This window comes from Pithys albifrons, chromosome 6, assembly GCF_047495875.1.
Source record: "Pithys albifrons albifrons isolate INPA30051 chromosome 6, PitAlb_v1, whole genome shotgun sequence".
Classification (NCBI taxonomy): Eukaryota; Metazoa; Chordata; class Aves; order Passeriformes; family Thamnophilidae; genus Pithys; species Pithys albifrons.
Window position 1 is genome coordinate 11,532,171 of NC_092463.1, and position 24,844 is coordinate 11,557,014.

The 24,844-nt window shown below is 40.0% G+C and overlaps 1 protein-coding gene and 1 long non-coding RNA gene across 7 annotated transcripts in view; one reads left to right on the forward strand and one right to left on the reverse strand.

Annotated features, from left to right (window-relative positions):
* The window catches only part of LOC139672843 (uncharacterized), a 29,525-nt gene extending 24,355 nt beyond the window's left edge, over nt 1-5,170 (forward strand). For both annotated transcript variants that reach the window (XR_011697989.1, XR_011697990.1), the window contains 2 exons: nt 2,419-2,528; nt 2,765-5,170. This is a non-coding gene — a long non-coding RNA (uncharacterized lncRNA). The remainder of the gene's footprint in view (nt 1-2,418; nt 2,529-2,764) is intronic.
* Nucleotides 176-24,844, reverse strand: part of WDR20 (WD repeat domain 20) — a 46,349-nt gene continuing 21,680 nt past the window's right edge. The window contains exons 2-4 of one of the 5 annotated variants that reach the window (XM_071557487.1): nt 18,102-18,284; nt 12,355-13,632; nt 176-10,626 (exon numbers count right to left, since the gene is read on the reverse strand). In XM_071557487.1, the coding sequence (XP_071413588.1) occupies nt 10,621-10,626; nt 12,355-13,632; nt 18,102-18,284 (1,467 nt within the window). In that variant the 3' untranslated portion in view covers nt 176-10,620. Of the gene's footprint in view, nt 13,633-18,101; nt 18,285-24,844 lie in introns of all 5 variants that reach the window. The other 4 variants (XR_011697988.1, XM_071557488.1, XM_071557489.1 and 1 more) reach the window with 4 other exon arrangements.

The following is a 24,844-nucleotide window of genomic DNA, read 5'->3' on the forward strand; positions in this document are numbered from 1 at the left end:
ACCAGTTTAAGAGCGCTGAATTATAAATGAGATGCCTGATGTAAGACAAGAGTCTCAGAATGCCTCAGTGTGTTGACCCAGTTTCTGCCTGCCAAGTCAGAAAGTGTGTACAGCCTCTGCTCTGGGATCTTCCACTTCCCAGCTCCAAACACGGGACGACAGGATTAGCCCATGGAGCTGTCTGGGAGACCTGTGCTATGTGATGTACTGAAACTAAACTGCATGAGGTGTTTGCAGATAACCATTAGGAATGAGAACAGAACAACTGCATTTCACTTTCCTAACTGAAACTCAACTCTATTAAATAAATATGAAGCAACGTTCTAGATGATATATTTTTGAAAGGAATGTGTTCTACAAAGTTTGGATAGTATTTCTGTACCAAACATTTAATTCAACAAAGGATTGGTTACATGAAAAGTGATTGAATTTGAACAGAAAGTAAACAAAAAATGCATATTCAAGATAGTTTAATATGTATTTTCTGAATTAGAAATATCACTTTCTTAAATGAATGAGAATTTCTAGTGTAATGATCCATTACTCCCCTCCCCCATCACTGAATTACATTATTTATACATATAATACAGAGCCGATTGTAGTTGGAAACAACAATATTAAAATAAATGTTTAATAGATACAAAGGATCTTTTTTCCACAACATAGTTTTTCTGGTGTTTGGACACCAATTTTAAAGTAATTTTCTATTAGCATTAAACTATTTAAGTGCAAAACAATTTTGTTTTAAAAAAAATCTATGATTGCAGCATCCATCTTCCTGAATAACATTTTGAAGCCAGAAAGTAATGACTTTCATTTTCCATGAGTGCATTCCAGGCTGTCTTCTAGCCAACTCTGGTTAAAAAAATCAGTGCAAAATAAACAATGGTGAAAGTACTAGTTTAACCATTGAACTTACTTGAATTTAAGAAACATCTTATTTTACACTATATATATATATATCTTTTATTTATATATTTATATAGAGAGATTAAATTACACTGGACTTGAAAAGTATAAAGAAAACCAAAAGTGTTACTACTTCCTGCTGCACCAAAGGAAGGTTTTTGCTTTTTCTCCAATGCAAAGTCTTCCTTGGGTGAGCAGCCTACCAGGGTCGGCTGTAGTGAGAACTCATGGCATTTGTCCTTTGCAAACTCCATGTTTACACTCTGCCACATTACAATTTGTGATGCTCTTTGCCTGAAGAACAGCTCCTGGTTCCACTGTCATTACTTCTTGTCCTGCGTTCAGAGGTTTGCTAGCAGTAGTGTGATGCTATACTACAGTTCCACTTGGAGAATTGGCCTGGGTTTGGGATGACAATAAACCCTGCAAACAAAGCAGTTTACATTAATCCAGCAAGAGAACCTGACATGAATTTTATAACGTTCTTAACCTGAACCTACAATGAGTACAGTTTCTCTTTACAACCACTTGCTTACTTCAGACATCAGCACCTTCCCTCCTGCACAGGCTCCTCCACGGTCTCAGCCAAGCAGCACACAAAGAGCTCTCAGTCAGGAACAAAGTGTGTGCGTTTAGGACATGGAATGGATCTGATCCCAGCATTTGGTTTAATCTACCTTGCACTTTGAGTCATTGCGAACTGCAAAACTTTAAAAACCATACACCAAAAAAGTGATCAGCATTTTATTAGGGCAGTGACAAACAAACCTATTCCACTATAAACAAGTTTGACACCTGACCGGACAGGGAAACGCTCCATCTCTTTTATGCAATTGAGTATTACAAGCTTTGAATAGAAAAATAGATAATCTAACCAAATATTTGTTTTGGTAATTTTAAGAGAGAATGAAACACTGACAAGAGCTCAGTAAAGGTTTCCCATTACAATTTAAGCTCACATTCAGGAAAACTCTTTACCAGCTCCTTTCCCCACGCTGCCATTCCAATCAGGAGAGCCTCATTTCCTTTCAGACGCAGCCCCACGACTGCACAGCACCCCTCACTGCACAGGGGCTGCTGCTCTGGATTAAGGCAGCTACACCCTATGGACAGACTTCAAGATACCAGTGGACAGACTCCATTTCAGATTTATGCACAGTAGCCCCTTTTTAATCATTCACATAAAAGTAACTGTTTATGAGACTTATTTAGGAAAAGCTTAATATGAAAATACAATTTAGCCTGCTTTCAAGGTCATTAGTTAGTTCTAACAAGTGCCAGCAGGCTGAGGGGCACACTGGCAGCAGGAAGCACAACACTCAGTATCCCCGTGCAACTCCTCTCCATGCAGAAATGATAAATGCACTTCCGGCAATTCCCCTAAGCAGCTCCCAGCTTAGGTTTTTACCTCAAAATTAAGATCCTGGGGCTCAGATACATCAAACTAAACAAGCTCAGACAGTAAGTAGCATACAAGTTAGAATTATGTCCCATCTTCTGAATCTACAGGAGCTCTTTCATGCTTGGATCCAAGAACTGAGAGGCCATGACTGATGGAAGAGAACTCTGACCTCAGAGGAGGTGGAAACGGGCCAGACTGGCTGAATTCAAGTCATCAGGTTTCTACTAAAACAAAAGCCCTTCCTTTTAAAGAACCATCTGTCTACCAGTCCAGACATGTTATGAACCTGCATAGTTTGCAGGATTCATAGCAGACTCTGTGTTTGTGTACATGTGCACACATTTCATATGACATAAATTCATAATAAAGGATGTGGCGTTTAATTTGGTGCCCTCCACAGATGTCACCTGAAGGAACTTGAACACTCACTTTCATTTGTACTTGTTTACACAGGGGTTTTGTGATTCAAGCACTGCTGAGGTAGACTGAAGAGGGTTGTTCTTTGCACTTGACATTCGGGTTGTGCAAAGATACTGCATATTTCACCAGAACAAGAAGTTTCCCAGTTACTAGTTAAGGACTAGATGGTGAAAGAAGGCAGAACTTTAGAGCAAACAAGCCACTGAAGCACTTCTGAAATGTTTTACCAAGAACGTTTTGTTGGAAAGTGACGAGGATGAATCAGAGCTCTCTACTTCATTACTGAAGCATTCTTCACAAGTCTATTAAATCCTGCAGCAACTGGAAGGTCTTTCTTGCCAGATTACATCCACTAAGCAACTTTCAAGTACCCTGGAAAAAGACGTCCAAAGGTATTATTTTCAGTCTTCAATAAATCAGCAATCCAAACTGTTCATATGCAAATATGTGCTTTATAAGCACACAGGAAGCACCAGGGATGGCATAATATCAAGTCTTTTTCAACAGGCTCATAACCACTCTATAGAGAGGGAGAAATAACCACTATTCTCGTATTGGATTTACACTGTAACACAAGCAGTTGTTAGGAAACAAAAGGAAGAGTCATTTGTTTTCCTAGAACTCCTCTAGAAACTGGCAGCACACACTCAAATTCGATGTGGTGCCTTAGTCTCTTAACTACCAGCCACCCTGGAATTCAAGTTCCAAATGCAGGAACAAGAAGTTGCATCTCCCAGGCCACAAGTGCTCCCTGCTTTAAAGAGCAGCACTGCAGTGCAGATGCCTTTCAGTGAGTCCCAGGAACTCCCTGTATTTCAGTCCTTGCTCTGGATTAATTCTGCAGCTCTGAGCAGGTGAGCCAGAGGAACACCGATGTGGAACACTCTGCAGAGGGAACAAAACTTTGCAAGTCCTGCCTTAGAATTTGGATTAGGCTACAATAGTTGCCCAGAACTTCACTCCCATGAGAGAGACCAGAAAGTCTGTGAGTTCTTCCAAACACTTCATTTCAGAAGACATCTCAGATGTTCATACAAGAAAAGCAAGAATATGAATTTGGGGTTTAGGCACAGAATTTTCATCAAAATGGTCTTGCATCATCCTGAGAAACTACAAAGATTCTCCAGAATTCTGCCATTACACCAGAGCCTTCCAAGCAAGGCTATTGAAGAGGTGTATCAGTAGACTTTAGAAAACAACATTAGAAAAGCAACTGAGGGCTCAAATAAAATTCCTGTTTTGACACAAAGGTTCCCCTATGAGAGTCTAGTCTGTAACACAAAGGGTGTGGGACTAGAACAGTTGTAACTGTTCTCTGGAATAACATGATTAGGGTTATGAAAAAAATATAAAAAGCTTCTCCCTGTAAGGAAAGAATAAAGCCACAAGAGTTGTGCCTGCTGTGGTGGAACCACCCAGTCTGGTCAACAGGTGGGAAAAAGTGGAACAGAAGCAGCAGCAACTTCGGGCAACAGCCACGCTGCCCCCTTGTAACAGCTGTGACAGGAACATGGAAGAGCAGAGCCATGGCAGCTACAGCTCTGCCCTGCAGTGCAGCAGCTTCGGGCTCAGGGACAAACAGATCCTCTGAGAAAGCAGCACCAACAAATTAGGAGACTGCTCAAAAAAGGTTTTGTAAATAAATGTAGTGCTCTAGTGGCAGTACTATTTTGTCAGCATGTGGGTCTAGCAGGGAGTGGGAAATGGAAGGGTTATGCGATCCAAGGCAGGAATTTGATAAAACAATGTTCATCCCAACCTGGGTGCCATCCCATCTGCCATCTGAATGGGACAATGCAGCCTTCAGAGGATGGCGTCACTTCTCCTAAGGCAGTCAGTGTGAATATGAGCACAGGCTGTTGCAGCACCAGCTGCTGGGGCTGCCCCTGTTTTATCCATGCATTCTCTGACTCCCTGAAACACACGAGACTTTGCACATCTGGTAAAAATAGGCTTGTGTGGGTAGGAATGAAAAGCCGTAACAAATATGATCAGGAGGGTCATTTGCACCCAAGGTCCAGGGCACTCATAGCTTGGTCTGACTGGACCTGCAGCAAAGGGAAGACAAACCCTCCTCCTCCTTCATGGGATTGAGACTGGGGAGGGGGTGAGATACATTTTTAAAAATTCCACATATGCTGCAGAGAAAAGTCTGGAGGTTTATTCCAAAGGCATGAAACACAAGGTTTCACAACAGAAACTAATTCTGTGAAAGATCAGCATGTAAGTGCTGCATTTAAAAAAACCAAATCAACAAAACCAAACCAAACAAAAACCCAGGAGAAAAGTCAACAGTAACGCCTAAGTTAGTATTTTCTTTGTTTAAATTAGAACAGATTTAATTGAAGCCAAAGGTGCAATCAAATATAGTTTCACTACTCTAGATAACAAACGCGGGTTTGGACACGTGAGCAGCACAAGGGGAGAGCCATCTCTGAGCTCGGCACGCGCTGCCCTCGCCCTGGGCAGAGCACACTCCTCAGGGGAGCAGCTTCCCTGGCTGAGGAACCTGCTGGACGTCAAACTGCTCCTTTTCCCACTTCGTTTTGAAGGTGAAAGGTAGAAAAAGAAAGGGTTCAATGCAACAAACAATCCAATCTAAAAAAAATCCTCATAGTACACTTCACTAATGCAATTAAACCAATTAAAATATGGCCCAATTAACAAATGCCCACACAAAAATGGCACTGATTTATTAAACCATTTCTACTATTGCCAGTATATGAAATAATGTGAATTTAATGTTTGTAAAATATTCCATAGGTAATTTATTCTTATCCAGAACTGTGATATTCCTGGAGTAAGTAGCAAAGATAGAGACTTCTGCTTGACAAGAGCCCACATCCATTACAGTATTTGAGCAATAATAAGCCACAAACAGAAAGAGATTTCTCACATTTGTTTGACATTCTGCAGTCAAATCAGCTGAACTGGTTTTAAGGTTTACATGAACAAAATCTCCAACAGTTTCTTATCCAAATGAATCAGCATTTATTAACAAAAGTCTCTGAACTCCATATACTCACTAATCAGGTATTAATCCCTGATGGAGATAAAGTTGTTGCTCAGGAAAGCACATGATGAACATTCACATAATATGCTACAAACAGTTTGCATGGGATTTAGTGGGATCCCTATCAGCTATGTACTACTTTGTGTGTTCACCAAATGAGTCTGACATGCATTATTTGTCTTCCATTTGTCTTTTTTCCTTTGCTCTACAGAAAAGTATAAATGCTTAAAGCATTTGACACCAGAACCTGTAAGTAGCTTCAAGGTTTCACTTGCAACTTCTCTTCTGTGAATGTAAAGGAGTTTTCCCCCTAACAGACCTGTATTGCCATTTCATTCATTGTCAACAAAAAGCAAAGTCAAGGCTGGCAGAAACCAGCAGAACTAACTAAAAATCTGCCCAGTGGTATCAGACATCAAGAATAATACATGATTGGTGAATGGAAGATACACAAGTCCAAGAGGGAAAAAGATGCAACTACTTGTGTGCTGGCAAGGCAAACAAAAGGGTTTGCCAGCAGAAACCTGACCTGGTTTGAACAACAGGACTTAAATCTTCATTTAGATACCAAGGGCTCAAATGCTTAGGAACTCCTGTTTCTCTAGTTTCCTCAAACTAAAAAAGTCAGTAAGGTGCAAAACTTTCAGATTAGAAAATAATGAAATTGAGATAAACCAGGGAAAACCACATGTGACTTCAGGCAACCCCACCTGGATTAGCTGTAAAGTGAGTGTGGTCTTAGCAGGAGAAGAAAGGAGCCAAATGAATTTGATAAAGTTGATCAGCACCTACCTAAATTTCAGCTTTAAAACCTGGAAAATAATGTGATCATACAAGTTATTTCCTTGAGAAGTTTGTGCAACACTATTAAAGACAAGTAAGATGATGCCTCCCTGTTCCAAGACATCTTTTTGCCAAATATCTTCTCTGACCACAAAAACTGTGGAAATTGGGTTTCTTTCAGGCTCACACTGAGTGTTGAGAAACTGGTTTGACCAACCAGTTCTTGCCGCACTTGATGTAATTGGATGTTCCCAGAGGCTTTCCAGCAGATTGCATTTTGTTCCTCTCCTGGCACCTGTTCTTAAGTACACATCTACATATGACAGTGGTTGATCAATACCTTCTGAAGTACCACAAAGTTCTCAAGTTCACAAAAGAAAGATGATTCCCTCAGCTTTAGTCTACGGCGTGTTGTTGCATAAGAGACAAACAGAGTCCTCCCTGCCAGACTGGGCCCAAAGTAACTCCCTTTTACACTGAAATTCCTGAAAAGTTCCTTTGACACACTTCAGTAAATACCATTTGTTTGGCTCTTTCATCACTTAACACAGAACCATTGCTGGAAGGTGCCACATTCCCATGTCCCTCAGATGGAAGGGCAACATCTTAAGTCTTCACCGAAATTGGCTCCAAGAAATTTGCAGCCAAAGTTTTATACTAGTTTAATTCTAGTTCAGAGGAGTTTAATTCTAGACTAGCCACAGTTTTTCTAGGCAGAAAATGGTTGGATCATTCATATGAACCAGATCCTCAGGGCTGTAAATTCAGCATTCACTGGGGTAAACACCAACAGCTAAAGCTGGAATCAAGAACAAACCCTGCACCAGAGTCCACAGAGGAAAGAGCTCCTGTAGAGTCCCAGAAAGAACAACATCAGCCCCAGCTCCTGCCTGACAGGTATGAGAGAATCCAAACACATTCGTGTCTGTGTCCTACTGAATCAGTCTGAGCAAGTTTGAAAAGTGGTTTTGTAAGTATTTTGTTACATGTTACTCTAGTCCTAAAAAAAAGCTGTCATGAGACATGACCTTATCATCAAGACTTAAACATCAAAACATCTGCATCATCTTGGGATGAAGTGAAATTTACTCAGAGCAGGTTACAGACGTGATCAACCTCTCACTTTCAGGCAAGGCAAGTTAACAGTTGCACTGTGGCCATTTGCTCAGCACTGTGACAGCGTAAGACCACCTAAGGACTGCAAGATAAATTAAAACTCAAATGTGGAAAGGACTATTGAAAGTTATCTACATTTACAGTTCAATCACACATTTTTATTTAACATCAGTATACAGAGGACAACCCCAGCAAGTTATTTTGTAATGTCAAGTATTTAGTAAAGTTCTTCAGCTGTAACAGTGACAATAGAACAGCTAAAAATAAGCAGTATGAAACAAACATGATCTTCTTAAAATTATAAATATACCAACAATACTTCTTAAAGCTTAATTATTGCAACAGTTAAATTAACAATAGTTCATGTTAGAAAGGCTCTATGAAATTTATTCAAGTTGTCAAGAAATTAGATGGAAGTGTAAAAAGGAAATACATATGAATTTTACTTTTGATTTTCACTAAAGGTAGTCAATACAATTTTGTACAGTATCACCTAACATGTCAATCTTTAACAAACTCCAGTATACAGAATCAGAAAATGCAGAAAAAATAGTTTAATCTTTACATGTAAATTGACAGTAAATTAACTGACACAAATTTTATTATTGTAACATAAGCAGGCCAGCATTTTAAATATTAATTTAGTAGCTTTATGTTGTTAAAGGGGCAGACATATACAGTCATTCCAAGTACATATTCAAATTTTAAGAGGTGATAATTCAGAACATGGGTTTTCTAGAAAGCGTTTAGTAAAAGTCATGTTATTTCCTAATCCAGACACCCTAATCATAAAGCCTTTACAGGGTTATGATCTCTCCTGGCTTTCCTGGAGCCACTACGGTCACACCTCTCTCACACACATCACACACACCTTGCTATAAATATCACACCAGTGTACGAGGCTTAACTCACCCTGATAATGCGGGTAGGCCGTGTGCAACTCTGCTATTATGCACATTACAGAAAGCTCCAAATTTTAGCATGGTAACCTGAAGTCATATAGCTGTGTTTCAGTTTACTATAATCATCCCTGAAGTTTATACAGATACCGTATCACGTTGAAAGAAATCTATTTGATAGTACTTAAATACCAGCAATTGAACTTCAATTGTAATGATGAAATGCTCCTTTCCATTGAGGAAGAATTAGTATGTATAGCTGCTTGTCTCACTCAAATATAGTACATGAATGTTTAAGTACTTTCACTAAAACAGAAGTCATACTAAAACATGATACTGTACTACAATTGTAGTTAACTAGAAAATTCAAGGATGTTATAATTTAAGTCTAAGTTTTCCTGTACAATAAGTCAAATAAATAAATTCCATGTGCATTTGTTTTACAAAGTGGTGGCATGTTTCTCTTGCTGGGTTATACACTGTCATTTCACCTGGGGGTGCTTATGGCCAATCTTACCTTGAGCTTTCTCACTCAGGAAGCAGCAGCAACTTCCATTCACATCAGAGGGAGTTGCTGTACAAGGCTGTGAATAGTCAGTTCTAAAGTGAAACACAGAAGTCACACACAGGTAGTGCCTCTGACCACCAAGTTCAGAGAAAGGTTGTTTTGCATATCCAGGTACCACTTTGGTTTTGTGGGGGGTTTGTGGGTCAGTTTTGTTGGGTTTTTTTTAATTGCTTCTGCAGACCCTGTAATTCAGTTTGAAGCAGCTATAAAGACAGCACATAAAGTTTACTGTGGGTCCTTTAAAATTCTTTTGCTGTGTTTTCAGATTAATCCAGCAGTTCTGTAATCCCATTTAGGTTTCCCACCAGGGCCTGGGAAGGACAGTGGTGAGAGATGACAGCTCACTGTCAGCATGTTGAGAGGAAAAGCTCATACTCTTGGTTAAGGCAATCTATTTTTCTCACCACCCTGAACCTTCTTCCACAGAAACAGGGTAACAAAAAATGAGACTAAAAATTGAAACCAGTGAACCCTGAGCCTCATCCAACTTGTTTCTAATTGAGTTTTGCCACTCACTTCCCACTGACTGGGATTTCACAGAGCAGTTCTGGGGGTGCAGTGCAAGAACAGCACATGCCATGAGGAAGCTCAAGGTATGATTTTGCAGACATGGAAGCAGCAATTTGGAAAGTTTACACACAAACTGCCAGGACACTGTCAGCACTGCACAGCCCACCCACTATCATAAGGAACATGGCTGAAGAGACACTTCTGGATTTATTTTCCACTCAGGGCAACACCAGCCCAACCAGAAAAATAAACAGAACTTGTCATACACTGTCCAATTATTCAGCATGTCTTTTGATGGATATTGGAAATGAGAGGGAAAGGTTGCACTGGCTCAATGGAAATTACATTGGACACCACAAGCCTCCTTCACTTTTCCATCCAATTCTTTCTTTAGGCTGGCAGTGGCATCAGTTTAATGAAGGCCCTTGGAGGCAGTGATGGAAGCAGCAGCAAGAATCAGAGGCTTTCCCTCTGCAGAGCTGGCAGGCAAAAAAGTGACAGTTTTGAGATCATTTGGGGATCCATATTTCAAAGGAAGACTGGAAATAGCAACTTTAAACCCCAGAGTAATGGGACAGCCTAGGATTAAACAGCTGCTGAAACAGAAATGATGGCACATAACCCAGTAAGAAAGACATCACCATGAGTGTTTTATACTTTGACAATTCTCATTAAATAAAATTAAGTGCTTTCCTATAAACAAAAAGGATGCTCATGACGTCTGTCTGGCACAAGTATTTTCCTATCAAAGCCTTGTAAACATGCCACCAAAATTTAGTTTTTACCAGCAGAGTGAGCTCACTAGAAATGCAAGTGAAATCAGAAAAACAAATTAATTTGAAAATGTCTAAGTAAATACATCCTAAACAATATGGCATTTACATCAGTGTGCAATATATTAATTTTGAAAGTGATAACTTCAGCATGAAAATTACTTACCTGTAATTAAAGTTTTCCATATTGGCCAATACATAAATCCTGATTTTTGGTACTGCATACTTTATCTCTGAAATATTTGAAATGTCATATTCCAAATCAAAGTCAATACACAAAAATATTTAAGTTATACTCAGTCTAACAAAACCCACCTCAGCCACTGAAAATAAATGCAACAATGTAGTGTTTAGTAGTATGCAAAGGTTTTAGAACAAAAAGAAAATACAGCTCACAATAGCAATCTGAGGCACTGCTGTAAGCATCTGAAGTTAATTTATAAGATGTGAAGTGCACTGACTCACGAAAGCACAACTGCTTTAGTATTTTCATTTAGGAAAAACATTTTAAACAGTTTAGTATTTCAAGGGGTGCTCATTTTTTTAAGCTGGATCTGTAGTTCTCAGGCAAAAAAACACTTGTAGGTAACACTCTCCTCTCTTCTACCCAGAAAAGGGTTTACAATTCATAGTTTGAGATTCAATCTTTAAATATGCATTAAGATGCAGAGCAGACACAGCTCTCTATATATACCTACGTTGTGACAAATTTGATAACATCTCAAAAAACCTACATTATACAAACAGTTTTAAGAAAAATCACTGAGTTTTACTTGCAGGTTTATAGCAATGAAGATGTGGTATCCAAGTATATACAGCACCTCCACTCCAAGTCAGATTCATGAACCAAATGGTTAAAACCTCATGTACAACAGATTCTCGTTTTGGTTGCCCAGCGTGGCAACATTCAGGTATTACCAGATAATTTCCTTTACTTCAGGTGATAATCTACATCCCCTTTCAGAAATTTTCACAGAAATAATGGTCCTTTTTGCTCGTAACTCTGGTAATGTTTTCATAGCTGTATTGCCTTGAGCTCTTGCTGGCAGACAGAGCTACTGGAGCACACAGTACTTTTTAATAAAAACCACATTCAGCTTCATTAAAATTTAGCTTGCTATACATTGGACAGAAGAAAAATAAAGTTTTGTAGGTGTTCAAGTGCATTAACAACAAGAGTTGAAACTAGTAATGGATTTTAATGTAGGTTCAATGGATGGAACAGGTGCCATCAAAAGCAGGAGCTTGCTGATGACCAAACTGCCTAAAACCTGACAGGAACAGAACACTGAACTACTCAGAGAAAGCTTGCAGGATTTTCTCTAACTTAAGTATATAAATCAAGACCTGGCTAAAATTAAGTTCCTGATAATACTGATTCACAATTTCAAGAGCAAAAGCCACAGTCAGTACAGGGCTCACAGATCTGTGCATAAAATGCCTGATGTTTCAGTAAGAAGTGGTTTCACATTAATGTCAGACCACCACAGGAAAGTATGGAGGAATAAAACACTTTGGTTTTAATTTTTTCAGAGGCTCACATTTCTCATTAGACTTAAAAGCAGCAGCTTTTCATAAGCTACTCTCATTGGGAGTGCTGTATTTTGTAGAAAACATTAGAAGGATCATAATTATTTTAGTGTTTGACAGGTTTTACCTCAATTTTTACATAAATAGCTTTCACCATATTGTGGTTATGCTTAAGTATAAGAACACTGATCAATAGTTTAGATGCACAGTATTTATTTCTTCTGCTGGAAGGCAACTATACTTAATAATTGTATCCAAGACACTTCAAATCATTCAGAAATATGGCATGCAGTATCCAAAAGTATGGCTCTGAGGATATTTTTTTACATTAAGCATAAAGAAATTTTATATTCAACATTCATTTATATTTCAAGAAAACTATCTATTCAGAGTTCTAGTTCTTTGATGCAGCATTAAGGATTAAAACTTACCACTTTACCAGGCCTTGCCCATGTGCAAATAAATCCCTCCTGACAAGCAGTGACTATACAGTCTTCAAGAAAAATTAACACAGTCAGTCTTTCATGTGCTATCTTTTTACAGATAAGAGGCTCTAACAAGGGAACATCTTCCATTCGGGGACAGAGAGGTGTTCCCAAAGTTTTAGCTGGGTCCGTTTTGGTTTTAGTAACTAGGTTCAGTTTGTCACTGCTCTTGCTGGATATATGTCCCATGCTATGGTTTCTCTTGTGATCTTTTTCATGGTGTCTTTCCTTCCGATCGTGCAGCGATAAGGTTGCAAATTTACTAACGCCAGAAGCAATGGCACCATCCATGACACTGCTTTTACTGCCAGCATTTGAGACTGCAGAGTGTGGAAGGCTGTTTGATCGAGGAAGAGGAGGGGGTACAGAGTTTCCAGGTGTTGTGATACTGTTTCCATTACTTCCCGGGTTAGTTCCACCACTTCCTGCAGGTGGACTTGTGGCATTCATGACATTTGTGTGTGTCCTTGCTCTTGAGAGAGGTTGGTGGGGGAAGAGAATATCTTCTGTGAGATCCCACAAGCAGAGCTGTGTGTCCTGGCCTACTGAACCAAACCTGTACGTGACACTGACTGGACGACTGTCCGTAGAGTTCCTTTTGGACAGTCTGGACTGCGTGCTATTCGCTCGATCTCTGCCAAAATGGAGGTCTTGGAAATCCTCATCACTGCCGCTAAATTCCATCGGGTCACTCTCCTCTACACTAGTGGTATATGGATCAAACGCAACAACACTGACCCATGACTTGTGTCCGTGGCCTCTGGCTATGACTCGACAGTCCACGAAGGACCAGACTGTCACCAAGTCATCCTCTCCGCCTGTCACTATGTATTTCCCATCGGGACTCCAACACACACACAGCAGTCCTCCAAAGTAGCTTTTCATTGTACCATGCAACTCCACCGAATCAAAGTTAAACACGCGAAGAAAACCATCCTGGCTCACACACGCCAGGAACTTCCCGTCAGGGGAAAAGGCAAATTCGTTCAGGGCACCCTCACCTACTGTCCATTTAAGCAGAGGGTTTCTTGTGGATTTACTCTTGCAAGTGTGCACTGCAAAGCTCTCTCCTTGCTTAAGTAGCTGGTAGTGCGGGGCTGTGGTACCACAAGTGTGCTCCACGTTATACAAGTACATATTGCCACTGGAATGAGCTACTAGGAAAAGGCTTTCCGAACCTGGGACCCATTTTACACAGGTTACTCTGGACTTGTCTATTAGTCTCTGTGAAAAACAAAGAAGATACACATCAGAAAGTCTGAAAATTAAAGTTTTCATGATTAACTGTAAATCTGAGCTTTCTGGGGATGAGGAGCAATTCTTAAAGTGAACTCAACTTGCTAGACAGGAACTATTTACTGTATTTGCAAAAACTTATCAGGCAGTAAAGAGGAAATTATTTTCAGAGACAGTACTTTCAAAGGTTATTATTATGGTCCAGTCACATTCCACAAAGACCAATCAGGCCAACCTGTTGCTATGAATCTAAAGGTACTGCTCTTAGCTTTACTTCTCCCTGTGAAGGCTGAAGAGCAGGAAAGGGAATCAGGAAAACAGTGAACGAGCTAAAGGGAAAAAAGGCAGTTACTCATCCGTATTATACAGCAAACAGGTTACAAATCAACAACAGTAAATTCAGGGTCTGATTTCATCTGGAATCACAAATAAACGCCAGCCTCTGAAAAAAAGAGGCCTTAGGAGCCTCCAGCAGCTTTTACTGATTCTGAGAGCAAAGGCTGCATACACAGTGACTGTTATCATGTGGTTGGAAAGTCAGTGGGTAACTGCACATGGTTTGTTGAATTCAAAATGCACCATTCTCTTCACCTTGGAATCCCCACCCCCCAATTATTTTTCTTTCAATAGCCAAGGACCTGTCAATACTGTTACCACCTGATTAAGCAGCTTCCATTAAAGTAAAACATGTTAATAGAGTCCATCATTGCAAAAGAATGAACACATATTAAACAAACATTCCTGGTCGCAATGTCTTTAATGTTCTAAGAACTGAGAGGTAAAGTTGGACTCCTGGAGTTTGCTAGTGCAGTTCTGGTGGACTTCTGAAACTTACCAAGCTGGCCATGGCACCACTCGGCTGCAACTTGCAGACAAATAATTCTTTACAAGCACATTCAAGATTTGCATTTGGCATACTGATTATAAGCTGAAAGAAGAGCTGAACTACTCAAAAGGCAGGAATGCAAAAACAAAAAGCCCAAGGGATACCAGAACAAATTACAAAAGCCTTACAAACAAAGAAGAAAAAAGAAGTCCCTGAAAACCTTGCTATGCTATTAGAACACACAGAAAAACCCCAAACTAATGGATCCTACCTTGACTGTTACCTATTCTGGGCCTGAACTGTCACTGGAAAGCAGCACCTGGTCATTTTATATTGTACTTTTGCTGCTGTCAACCTCAGAGTAAAACCAAAAAGTCTAATTCCTGTAATTTCTCATTGGTAAATTGGCCATGTTGTACCTGAGAGCTGAGAGATGTAACTACATTTGGCAAATTTCCTTCAAACAAACAGCTCTAAAGTAACATACTCTATGATTCTGTTGTGATATTTTAAACAGGTTATCATGTGTTCACTGAGACCACTCAGGTCTCAATAATGATGATATCAGAAATTAGACAGAAAGTTACCTGGTACACACCAGGAGAACACGGAGAGGGAACATCAGCCCAGGTGTTGTCATTGGCTCATACGGCAACAAATGCAAAGTTCCTTGTTCTCCTCTACTAAAGCAGCTCATTCTGACACACGACCTCCACTTGGGAGAGCAGCCACTCAGCCTTTATACCCGAAATGCCATTTTATGTCCATAATCACTTTGGGCTACATGATCCTAAATACTGCACAGGGAAACCACACACCTGATCTGTACTGCAATGAGGCTGCGAAAAATGCCATTTGCAATGAGAACAGATCAGCTCAAGGAGACACGATGCAGAGAGACTTCAAACTGATGTGTAGCAAGTGCCTACATCTCACCCGCTTCTCAAACAGCAGAGCTTTAAATTCAGCAGGAAGATAAAAACTCAAGTTATAACTTTCAGAAGCTTTGTAAGATTTCAGCTGGGCTTACAAAGTTCTGCCGCACAACAAAGCAAGACCTGCAGTCAGAACTGGCAAATGCATTACAAGAATGGACTGAATGCAGGATCAGCAAATCAGGGAGGCAGGTGGGAAAAGGAGCTTATGTTCAGTTTGGTGAAAAATAGTGGGTGAAGGAACTTCAGTCCTCAGCCAGAAAGACAAGCCAAGATTACCTTGGTAGTCATGTTTTGAAGGGACAAAACTAAAGGCATAGGCCACAAAGGACTGAAAAAATTGAGGCAATAGAGGACTGACTATGTATTAAGGTCTTACAAAGAGCTTTGGTAACACAGACACAGAAAAAATTTATTAGGAAAAGAAATGCAGCTTAAGACTTCAGTTTAAATTAAAAAAGGATAAAAAAAATAAGGTAAAAGAAACAACTGGCTAGTTGGGTAATAAAACTACCACCCAGAAACAACTGAATCTGTGAGGTGTACTTGGCTGGTTTGGTTTCATTTAGACAGAGCTGGAAGGAGTACCACTGTTGATACAGACTGATTCAGGCAGGCAGCCACGAGCTGCACACTATCACTCATCTCAGCCTTTCAAGTCCCTTTTGTCTTCTACACCAATAGAATTAAAAAAGAGGAAGAGTAACAAGATAGAATACATTAAGGCTGTTGCATTTTATTTTCAACATAACATTCCATGTCATAACAGGTTAAATTATTTCACATATCACAGGTGATAGTCCAAACAGAGCTCTGGGCTAGCTGAACCACCAAATTACTCACAGGACAGGTGGTGAATTCTGCTAGATCTGTTGAATGATGCAAACACTCCTTTAGACCACCTTTGGAAGGAATGTTTATTCTCAAACACTACCTAAACTCTAAATATATTCACCTTCATCTAGGAGCAAATTAACTGGCTCAAACATCAGTGCTCACTGATGTTTTTCTGAAATGGCTTTTAGATACAAGCCAGAACTTATAAACACATCCAGGGCAAAGTTCAATAGTGTAATTGACAGATTAAAAATATATAGAAGTTTTATCAGAGTTGGTTATAACTGCAGATAAGGTCAATACAGGAAACACAAATCTGTCATTTAACTGCAGGCTGTGTCTGTAGTTTTGGTAGCATTGAGCAAATTACAATAGCTTGGTAGAAAACAGATCACCTCATTTAAGTTTCCACCTGTCAAAGCACACACTGCCCCCACAGTGAGGTAACCTGGCTACAGCACAGACAAAAGGCAACTACGGTTCAGCTACAGGAGTGGGAACTACTCTGTGATATGAAATCAGCTGTTCAAAGTATTTCTGCTCCCATTAGCAATACTTACACCATTATCATACAGGAATAAACCAGGTTGTACTTGGGAGGGTCAGTGGTTAGGACAACGTGCTAGAGAGGTTTCTACCAACAGGGTACTCCATGCAACATCAAGAGATTCTCCAGCAACGTTTCCAACTCAACACAGGCAGAGACAGAGCAGTTGGGATGAGGCCAGGTAAGAAGAAAAACACCCCTCTTCTGATCTGCATGTAGCTACTTTTAGAAAGCTGAGGAGGAATTAGTTCTAATTATAAAACATCCCCATTGAGAACAATATTTCAATGTTCTTTGCACAAAGAAGGGGCAAGGCAACACATCTCTCTGAGAAGGGAGAGATATATTTGCTCAGTTTGAAAGCTGAGCAAAGCTTAACTTCATCTGTGAAGTTCTAATCCAGATTTAGAACTTCTAAAAAGAAAAGAAAAATAAACAAAAATACCACAAACAAGCAAACAAGAGACCTGCACATGTCTCTACAGAGCTGGATTAAAACACAAAAGAAGCTAAACATCATCTCCTCAAACGAAAATCACCTCCCTCAGACCACCCAAATTCCCATAACTTATCCCCGGCAGAAAGTGCTGTCCAAAGTTGTCCCAGTTACCAGATTTCTTTCCTTGTTAGGATCTGGACATTTACTCTTCTAAGATCCCAGTACTTTAAGGTAAGCAGAGCCAGTGGTCCTGTAACTTGGCATTGGTGGGACCCACAGTACTCCTTCTATCTTTCCTTATTGCACAGCAGCAGAAAAAGCAGAAGAGTTTCCTTCAGGAACATCACAGGGCTGAGACCTCATAAGCCTTCAGCTTTCTGTCAAGCACTGAGCTTGATACCCTACTCCTCTCCAAGCAAGCCTTTAGGAATACTCAATACTGGCAGTTTCTGCTGTGATGAACTGACCATAAAAATTGGTGGGTTTAACTTATTTAATATTCTGACTGTAATATTTTAGTTAATAGGGGATTAAATGTTTTCTTCTTCATTGGCAACCAGAAGCCTCAGCAACAACTGGCTGCAGAGGACACACAGAAACATTTGGATTTGTAGACCTTATTTCCATTAGTAAACTGCCATCAACTTTAGTTGCAGTACTACCCAAACTAGAGAGTCCTTATTTAATCTTAAACCCCACAAGATGCCCTCATGAATAGCATTTTTGTGTAGATATTCCAAGCCAATGGAACAGCTGTAAAATAAAGGCTGCAGCTGAGCAATAAGCTATGTAGGCAGCTACAGAACTTTGAAAACCTAGGAACTTCAGTACCACAGAGACAGTGCATGCAACAATGTTAAGATTTCTACTTACTTCCTCATTAAATAATTTGCTAGTCTCTTTTTTAATAGGGTCTATCAGCTGGACCTGGCCTGCGGAGAAGCCCACTAGGAGAGAGACACTTTCTGCTGTGGCTGTTAAGTGATTGAAGTCATGGCATGTAGGCTGTGTTCCTTTGTATATCCTTTTGTCTATTGGTTTACTCAAGTCCGCAGCCTGCAAAGAGAGCAAACAGAATTAAGACAGTTTATCACAATGTGTGCACATAATCAGATCCATTTGAAAAGAATATTTATACTAACCAACAACTTAGGCAGTCACAAACCCTACCTTAAAAAGCAGCTCTGTATTTATCAAAGACATCCAAGATCTCTTTGTATTATGCAATGGTTGAGTTTTTCAATTTTGCTACAAACTACAGCTTCCCTTGCCTTTGCAGCTACAGCACATGACAAACCAGACAACCAAAGGCTGCTGCAAGTCCTCAAGATCCCAGAAGGCTTCTCCTGCCAGAAGAGGCATTCCATCACAGAGACAAGATATCTCTACTTTCCCAGTAGCAGCTTTCTCGATATTGAGCACAACCGATTTTGCATTAAAACCAGCATATTCTCAATCACATGATTCTTGAACTCTGTAAGTCTATCTTTTAATAACAGGCAAACATGCAAAATTGTTCTCCATAGTTACAAAAATAATCAACCAGATCCTAGGAGAGCTTTTTCTAGGAACAGTGACTGCTGATACTGGGATTGTAAAATACATTTTACACCACTGAGCTTCAACGTAATTGTGTGTCTGACACTGAAAACAGAATTTAAGTATAGCTCTGACAAAGTAAGTGCTAACAAAACTGAGGAACTTCAATATAAACAAATGAAGATCTAGCACTAAAGTGTCAGAAGAATCAAAAGGAACAGAAAAGCAATTTAAAATGCTCTCTCAGTTGTGTCACCCACGTTTATCCCCATATCACTTCTAAACAGACAACTAAGCCTTTCATCACCCAGAGATTAAACCCCACACATTTAATATGCAAGATCATACATCAGGTTCAACCTTGTTTTTTTAACCTCCCTATTTATGAGGTTCAGAGTCTGTAATTAGAAAGCTGCAGATTCCCAACAATATTACAGGCCTCAGATATAGCTAAAATTTGGGGCTTGGATTCTAATTTTGATATATACTTTTTCAGTATTTTTAGTCAGGGGAAATTAGGCCAGGAATAAAAGAGAAAGTAGAGAAGCTTCACATAAAAGAAATTGCCCAGTGTATTAAACCTTTGAGGATGAGGTGTGAAGAGCAGCAGGTCCTTGGTATGCGTGGAGCTACACTGAGAGAAACTGGACCTGTCAGTGGGGAAGAATCCCACCTAGCTACAGAGGTGAGCCATTTCCAAGGCAAATTTAACTACAGGATATGCATGATAACCATAGACACACAACAGTATTAAAGTTGCACTTAATACTGTTTTACATCATGTACTATAAACCAGTTTAATCAGGTGTATGGTCTCCTGCTTGAAAACTCCAAAATGAGATGATGTATTACAACTTCTAAAGTCAGCAGATTAAAAAGTTACTCTCCAGAGCCCAGAGATCCATTACAAGCTAAAAAAGAATGTTACCAATACCTCTTCAAGGAGAAATTAAATAGAATAGTAGTTCTACTGGGAGATTGCAGGATAATGTGAATGCCTAGCACAGAGCACTCACAGACTGATGTAAATCTGTAATCTGAAGCTGAAAGATCAAATCCAAAGGCCACACAGCTGTGTCTTACACTGTGTAACACTCCCTTGTCCTGATTGGTCACTACAAAACAAGTGATGTCAACAGATAACTCAAAGTTGAGGTAGTGTTTCTATCTGGAAGACACTCTACAGAAACACACAGATACATCCCTCTGTATCTCCAGTAAGTGCAGAATCAAACCAAACCTGTGAGACTCGAGGCTGTGTCCTCTGGGGAGGAGTTCCAGCAGGACCCAATTCCTGAGAACAAAGACCCATTCCAGAATAAACACAACCCAGCCTGAATCATCCTGAATGATCAGAGAACCACAGACTCCCCCAGCCAGCAGAAGACATGGGTATTCCCAGGTTGGTGTTCTGAGTCCTCACTGTGCCATTAAGCGGCAAAGAATCAATAGGTGGCTCTGTTCAGACTCAAACTACACCTTGCTCTTTTGTCTGACAGAGGTTTTATATCACTAGCTTTTGTTTTTGTTGTCCAACAACTTTGGTGTGCCTCAAGTTCCCCTTCTTATGAAATTGTGTGGTAACAGATAGAGCAAGATGTGAGATTCTGATAAATTAAATCTAAGCACAGACTTCACTGTGCTTGTTCTAGCTGTTCTCTGGGAACCAGATGGCAGTGAGAATCTGTCTGAACTTAAATGGAGTATAAATAAACTAATTCAACCCAGAATTAACCAGGTTTCTACTGACAGGGATGCCTTGCCTCTTATTTACATGCAGCTACTGCTACAGTGCAGTTGTGTCATGGAGATAAGTCACATCTACAAGCACAAACTACTCCTTTGGTCTAGATCTCTCTTAACTGGAGTAGCATCAATGGCCATAAGAACTAAGAGACATTTTCTTTATTTCTGCATTGTTGAAGGTTGCTATTGGATTTTGTGAAGGACAAGCAAAGTGCTTACTCATAAAATTCAATTGTGGCCAGGACTCAGCATTATTAGCTCATCACTAAATCCATTTGCTGTTTTGTGGAAGACGTGATTCTCAGGAAAGAGCTTTGACATGGGATCTGCATCTGTAATTGTCAAATCCTATGATCTGACGCTATTTACAGAACAAGGTGATATGAACTGCCTCCCTCCTAGAAGAATGTACTTAGAAAAAAAAACCAAAAAAGATTTTGGGATTAAATGTTACCAGATATGGAGGTTAAAGGCACAGGACCAGGCACCCTCACTTCTGCTTGAGCTGGCATCAAGCTACTTGTGCCCTTCCTGCCCCAGTGCCTTTAATGTTTTCTTCTAAAAAATACGCTGCACTATTCCAGCCTTTCCAATTTGAGAAACCTGCTCCACGGTGGATGAGTCATGGTGAGAGCAACACTGTGTAACCAGGACTAAAAGGAGGCTGTGGCACCCATGCAAGGCTGTGAATGAGCACCATCCTGCCCTACCAGTGTAAGCCTTGGAGGAAAACCAAGACAAGGGGCTGCCCCTTGGCCAACTGACACCTGCAGCACCAAAAGACTGCTCCTCTGTACAGTCTGTACACGGGCAAAGGAACGAGGAGGAACAGTTATTGGGCAACAAGAGGAACCTCCTCACACAACACCTGCATAAAGTCAGCGACACAGCTGAGCAAAACTGGAGCACCTTGGACATCAACAGCTTCCAAGTCCCGTCTGAGCAGATTAAACCTTACACTGGCTCATAGACGAAAACTTGACCAACTTGCCATTTACATTTTTGTGATTAATTCATACTCTAGAAATACAATACGAACCATGTAACTGTTTGGGGGCCCTCCCAGTCTCATGTCATTAACTCTCAGAGCACGCTGTTTTAGCAAACTTACTCCCACTCTGCTGGGTAGGGAGGGAAAGAAAAAAATCATAATCTAACAGTCTAAAAGTAGCCCATCCACCCTGGATTCATGACTTCCAGTAGAAAGGCAGTCAAGGGGAACATATTAATCACAGCTTTAAGTACATAAACCTTACCAAAAAATGGCCAAAAACCCCAAAGTTACCTTAGTCCGAAGCAAATATTTAAGCTTTCAGATTCTGATGTCTGAAATGTCTGATTAGGATGGGCAACAATAACCTTTGTTCTGTAGCTGTTTGTAATTCTGAGGTCAGAGTCAGATTAATATCTGTCCAAGATTCATTTTATTGATCCAAGACTTAGAGCTTTCATAACAAGATTGCTTAAACAGTGAATCACATTATTTCAAATCAGTATTTAATCATGCTCCTTGACAGATGTGATTTCTTCCTGTATCTTTCCTTTTCCTAACTTAGTTTTGCAGCTTTCCGCAAATTTTACTTGAATGAAAGTCATACATGTTACAGTTCCTTCCAAAATGAAAAACATCTCCAAGATCACAAATTAATTATTTACTAATTTCAGGTAATTTCAACTGTAGTTATTAAAATGCTTCCTTCAGATACCTTAATAGTATTTAATACCATATTTGCCAGGAGACTGGCTCTCAATGGGTCATAGCTGTGAGACTGAGACAGAATAGTGAGGGCAAACATTTAATAAAAATTTTATTGCCAAAAAACCCTCTGAAGATGATCCCTCTTGTCCAGAGAATTAATTGATCTCAAACAGATGATTACAGATTAGCTATGTATGTAGAGCTCTAGTGCACAATAAAGGAGAAGACACAGAATGAAGTTGATGCACTTCTGGTAACAATTTCCTCAGCATTTCTGCAGCTTGGAATTCACAAATGATTATCTGTACCTTACTCTCTCTCAAATACCTCGCTGCCCAGGGATTTATTGGTCCCTGGTCTAGAAACAGAACAATCTGAGAAGGCTATGAATGTTATAATGCTGTACAAGTAACAGGAGAAATCAGCACTTAGAATTATTACTAAGTGAATGCACTGAACTTCACAGGTGCTTTTAAAAACCCAGCTGAAAAGGGAGGCAAAGCAGCCCTTGATGCAGCTCTTTGCCCTGCAGGATCTCCTGATGGACATGCAGGGCCTCGCCAGGCAGAGACTCATTCACTGCACTGGCAGAGACAGGGAAAGCCAAGACAGAAGGCCCCTCACGGCTTGTTTATTCCTCCTCCCTGTCTGGGCTGGTCTCCCTCTCCCCCCTGCAGAACTAGACGGAGGACAGAGAAAGCTGAGGAACACAAAGCAGAGTTATCCCAGGCACTCTTGGAGAACTTTCTGGCAAAGTCTCTTCATTGTTTCTGTACACAAGTTTCTGCCAGAAAACCCAGTTTCAATACTGCTAACTGGAAATCTCTCTAATTATTATGAAAGGAGTAGATTTCCAGACATTTTTAATAGCCCAAATACAGGTAATTTCATATTAGCAGCAGAATAGTTTATAGTTACATCACTGTTGTTTCAGGCTGCTCTGATCTCAAAGCTCATCCTGCTTTGGGCAGGTTTGACTGCAAACTCTCAGAGGTCCCTTCCTACCGGAATGCCCCGGGGATCCCAAGCTTAGGATCAACCAAAGCACCAACATGGCTACTCCCAGCTTACTTCACAGGTCTGGTTTATGTCTTAAAGGAGCTTTAGGAAGCAAAAAAACCTCCAGAAATAACTTGATTGTCTCTCACTACAAAAAACACTGATGTAGAGCAAAAGTTCTGCTTAGTTTATATTAAGATACACAACAGAAAGTCCAGGCAACACTTCCTGCAAGTGTAAAGCCCTAACAAAATACGCTTCAGTGCAGCTGAAAGTGCCACAGCCTGTCAGCAACAAACTGGCTTCCACACATATAACTGCACATGAGCTGACAGGCTGCTGACTGGCTTGCTTAGTAGAAAGTTTAAATCTGGCAAGAACTCACCTCAGTTCCAGCATTCCTTCAGATGCACAAACTCTTCAGGTAGTGCACAAGTGAGCACACGTTCAGGGACACTTCACAAGCCCCCAGAAAACTCAAAACTACTTTGAAAGCTTCTCAGGTTTCACTTAGAAACAAAAAATTGAAAGTATAAATTCTCTTCAGGATTCACACAAAGTCAGCAGACAATTACCATTTGTGAAGTTGCCCCATTTATACGCAGCTGCAACAGGTTCCTTAAATGTATGTTCTGGTTTTTCACACCAGAGTGATGTGCTTGGCTGTAAGGGCTGTGTAAGTGTTGTGTGTTTACACACAGAGTAGTTTTAGGTGTCTCCCGAGCCTTGCAAAGTCATTGCTAAGGAAATTTTAGGTCTTCACTTTGCAACATTGCATCCAGTGCACCTGTGTTATACTAAAGTCACATTTGTAAACATCAAAAAATATTATTTCATTTTCAGTTTTCCTTTTAAAATTTAGCTGATCTTTCAGTTCTGTGAATTGAAGCATCAATAGCTTTCCACTCGCAACGCTGCTCCTCATAAATGGTTTCCTGTATCTCTGCAGAAGGTTTTTTATAAGTTACAAAGCACTTGATTAAATGCTGAACAGGAACACTTAAGGCATGTGACAGTTTCCAGGATACTCTGTAAGAACAGCTCCGCCAGTAAAACAGGGACACCAAGTAATTTTATTTAACCTAATTTTTTTCAAGTGTTCCACACAATTCATCCATAACAAAGTCTTAAATATCAATTTTGTACAAAGCTGCTTGCAATTTGCGGAGCTACTTGATATTCTTCTCCCTTCTAGATTTAATTCTCACTTGGGGCCATACAAGACATACATGACTTTTGAAAGGAAAAAAGCATTGCTTAAGAAGATTTCAGTATTTATTCATGCAGCAGACAGCTATGACCACCTACATTCACAGAAAAGCTCCAGTCCAGACAACTGGACATAAATCCCTATTTAGGCAGAGATCAGTGTAGTTTTCTGAAGGATGCAATAAAATAATCATATTCTTTTTCCAGAAAAATTACTCTAAGCACTCAGGCAGAGCAAAGAGCAGGCACTAGTTAGAAATAAATTTCTGTCGTATTAACTGAACTGATGGTTATACAATTGGCAAGATCAGGGAAGTCGATGTGAGCACCATAAAGAACGAATATAAAGGAGTGTTTGATTTACAACTCACCATAACAATGTCACCTCCATTTTAGTAAGGCTATAAACCAAAACATTTATCAG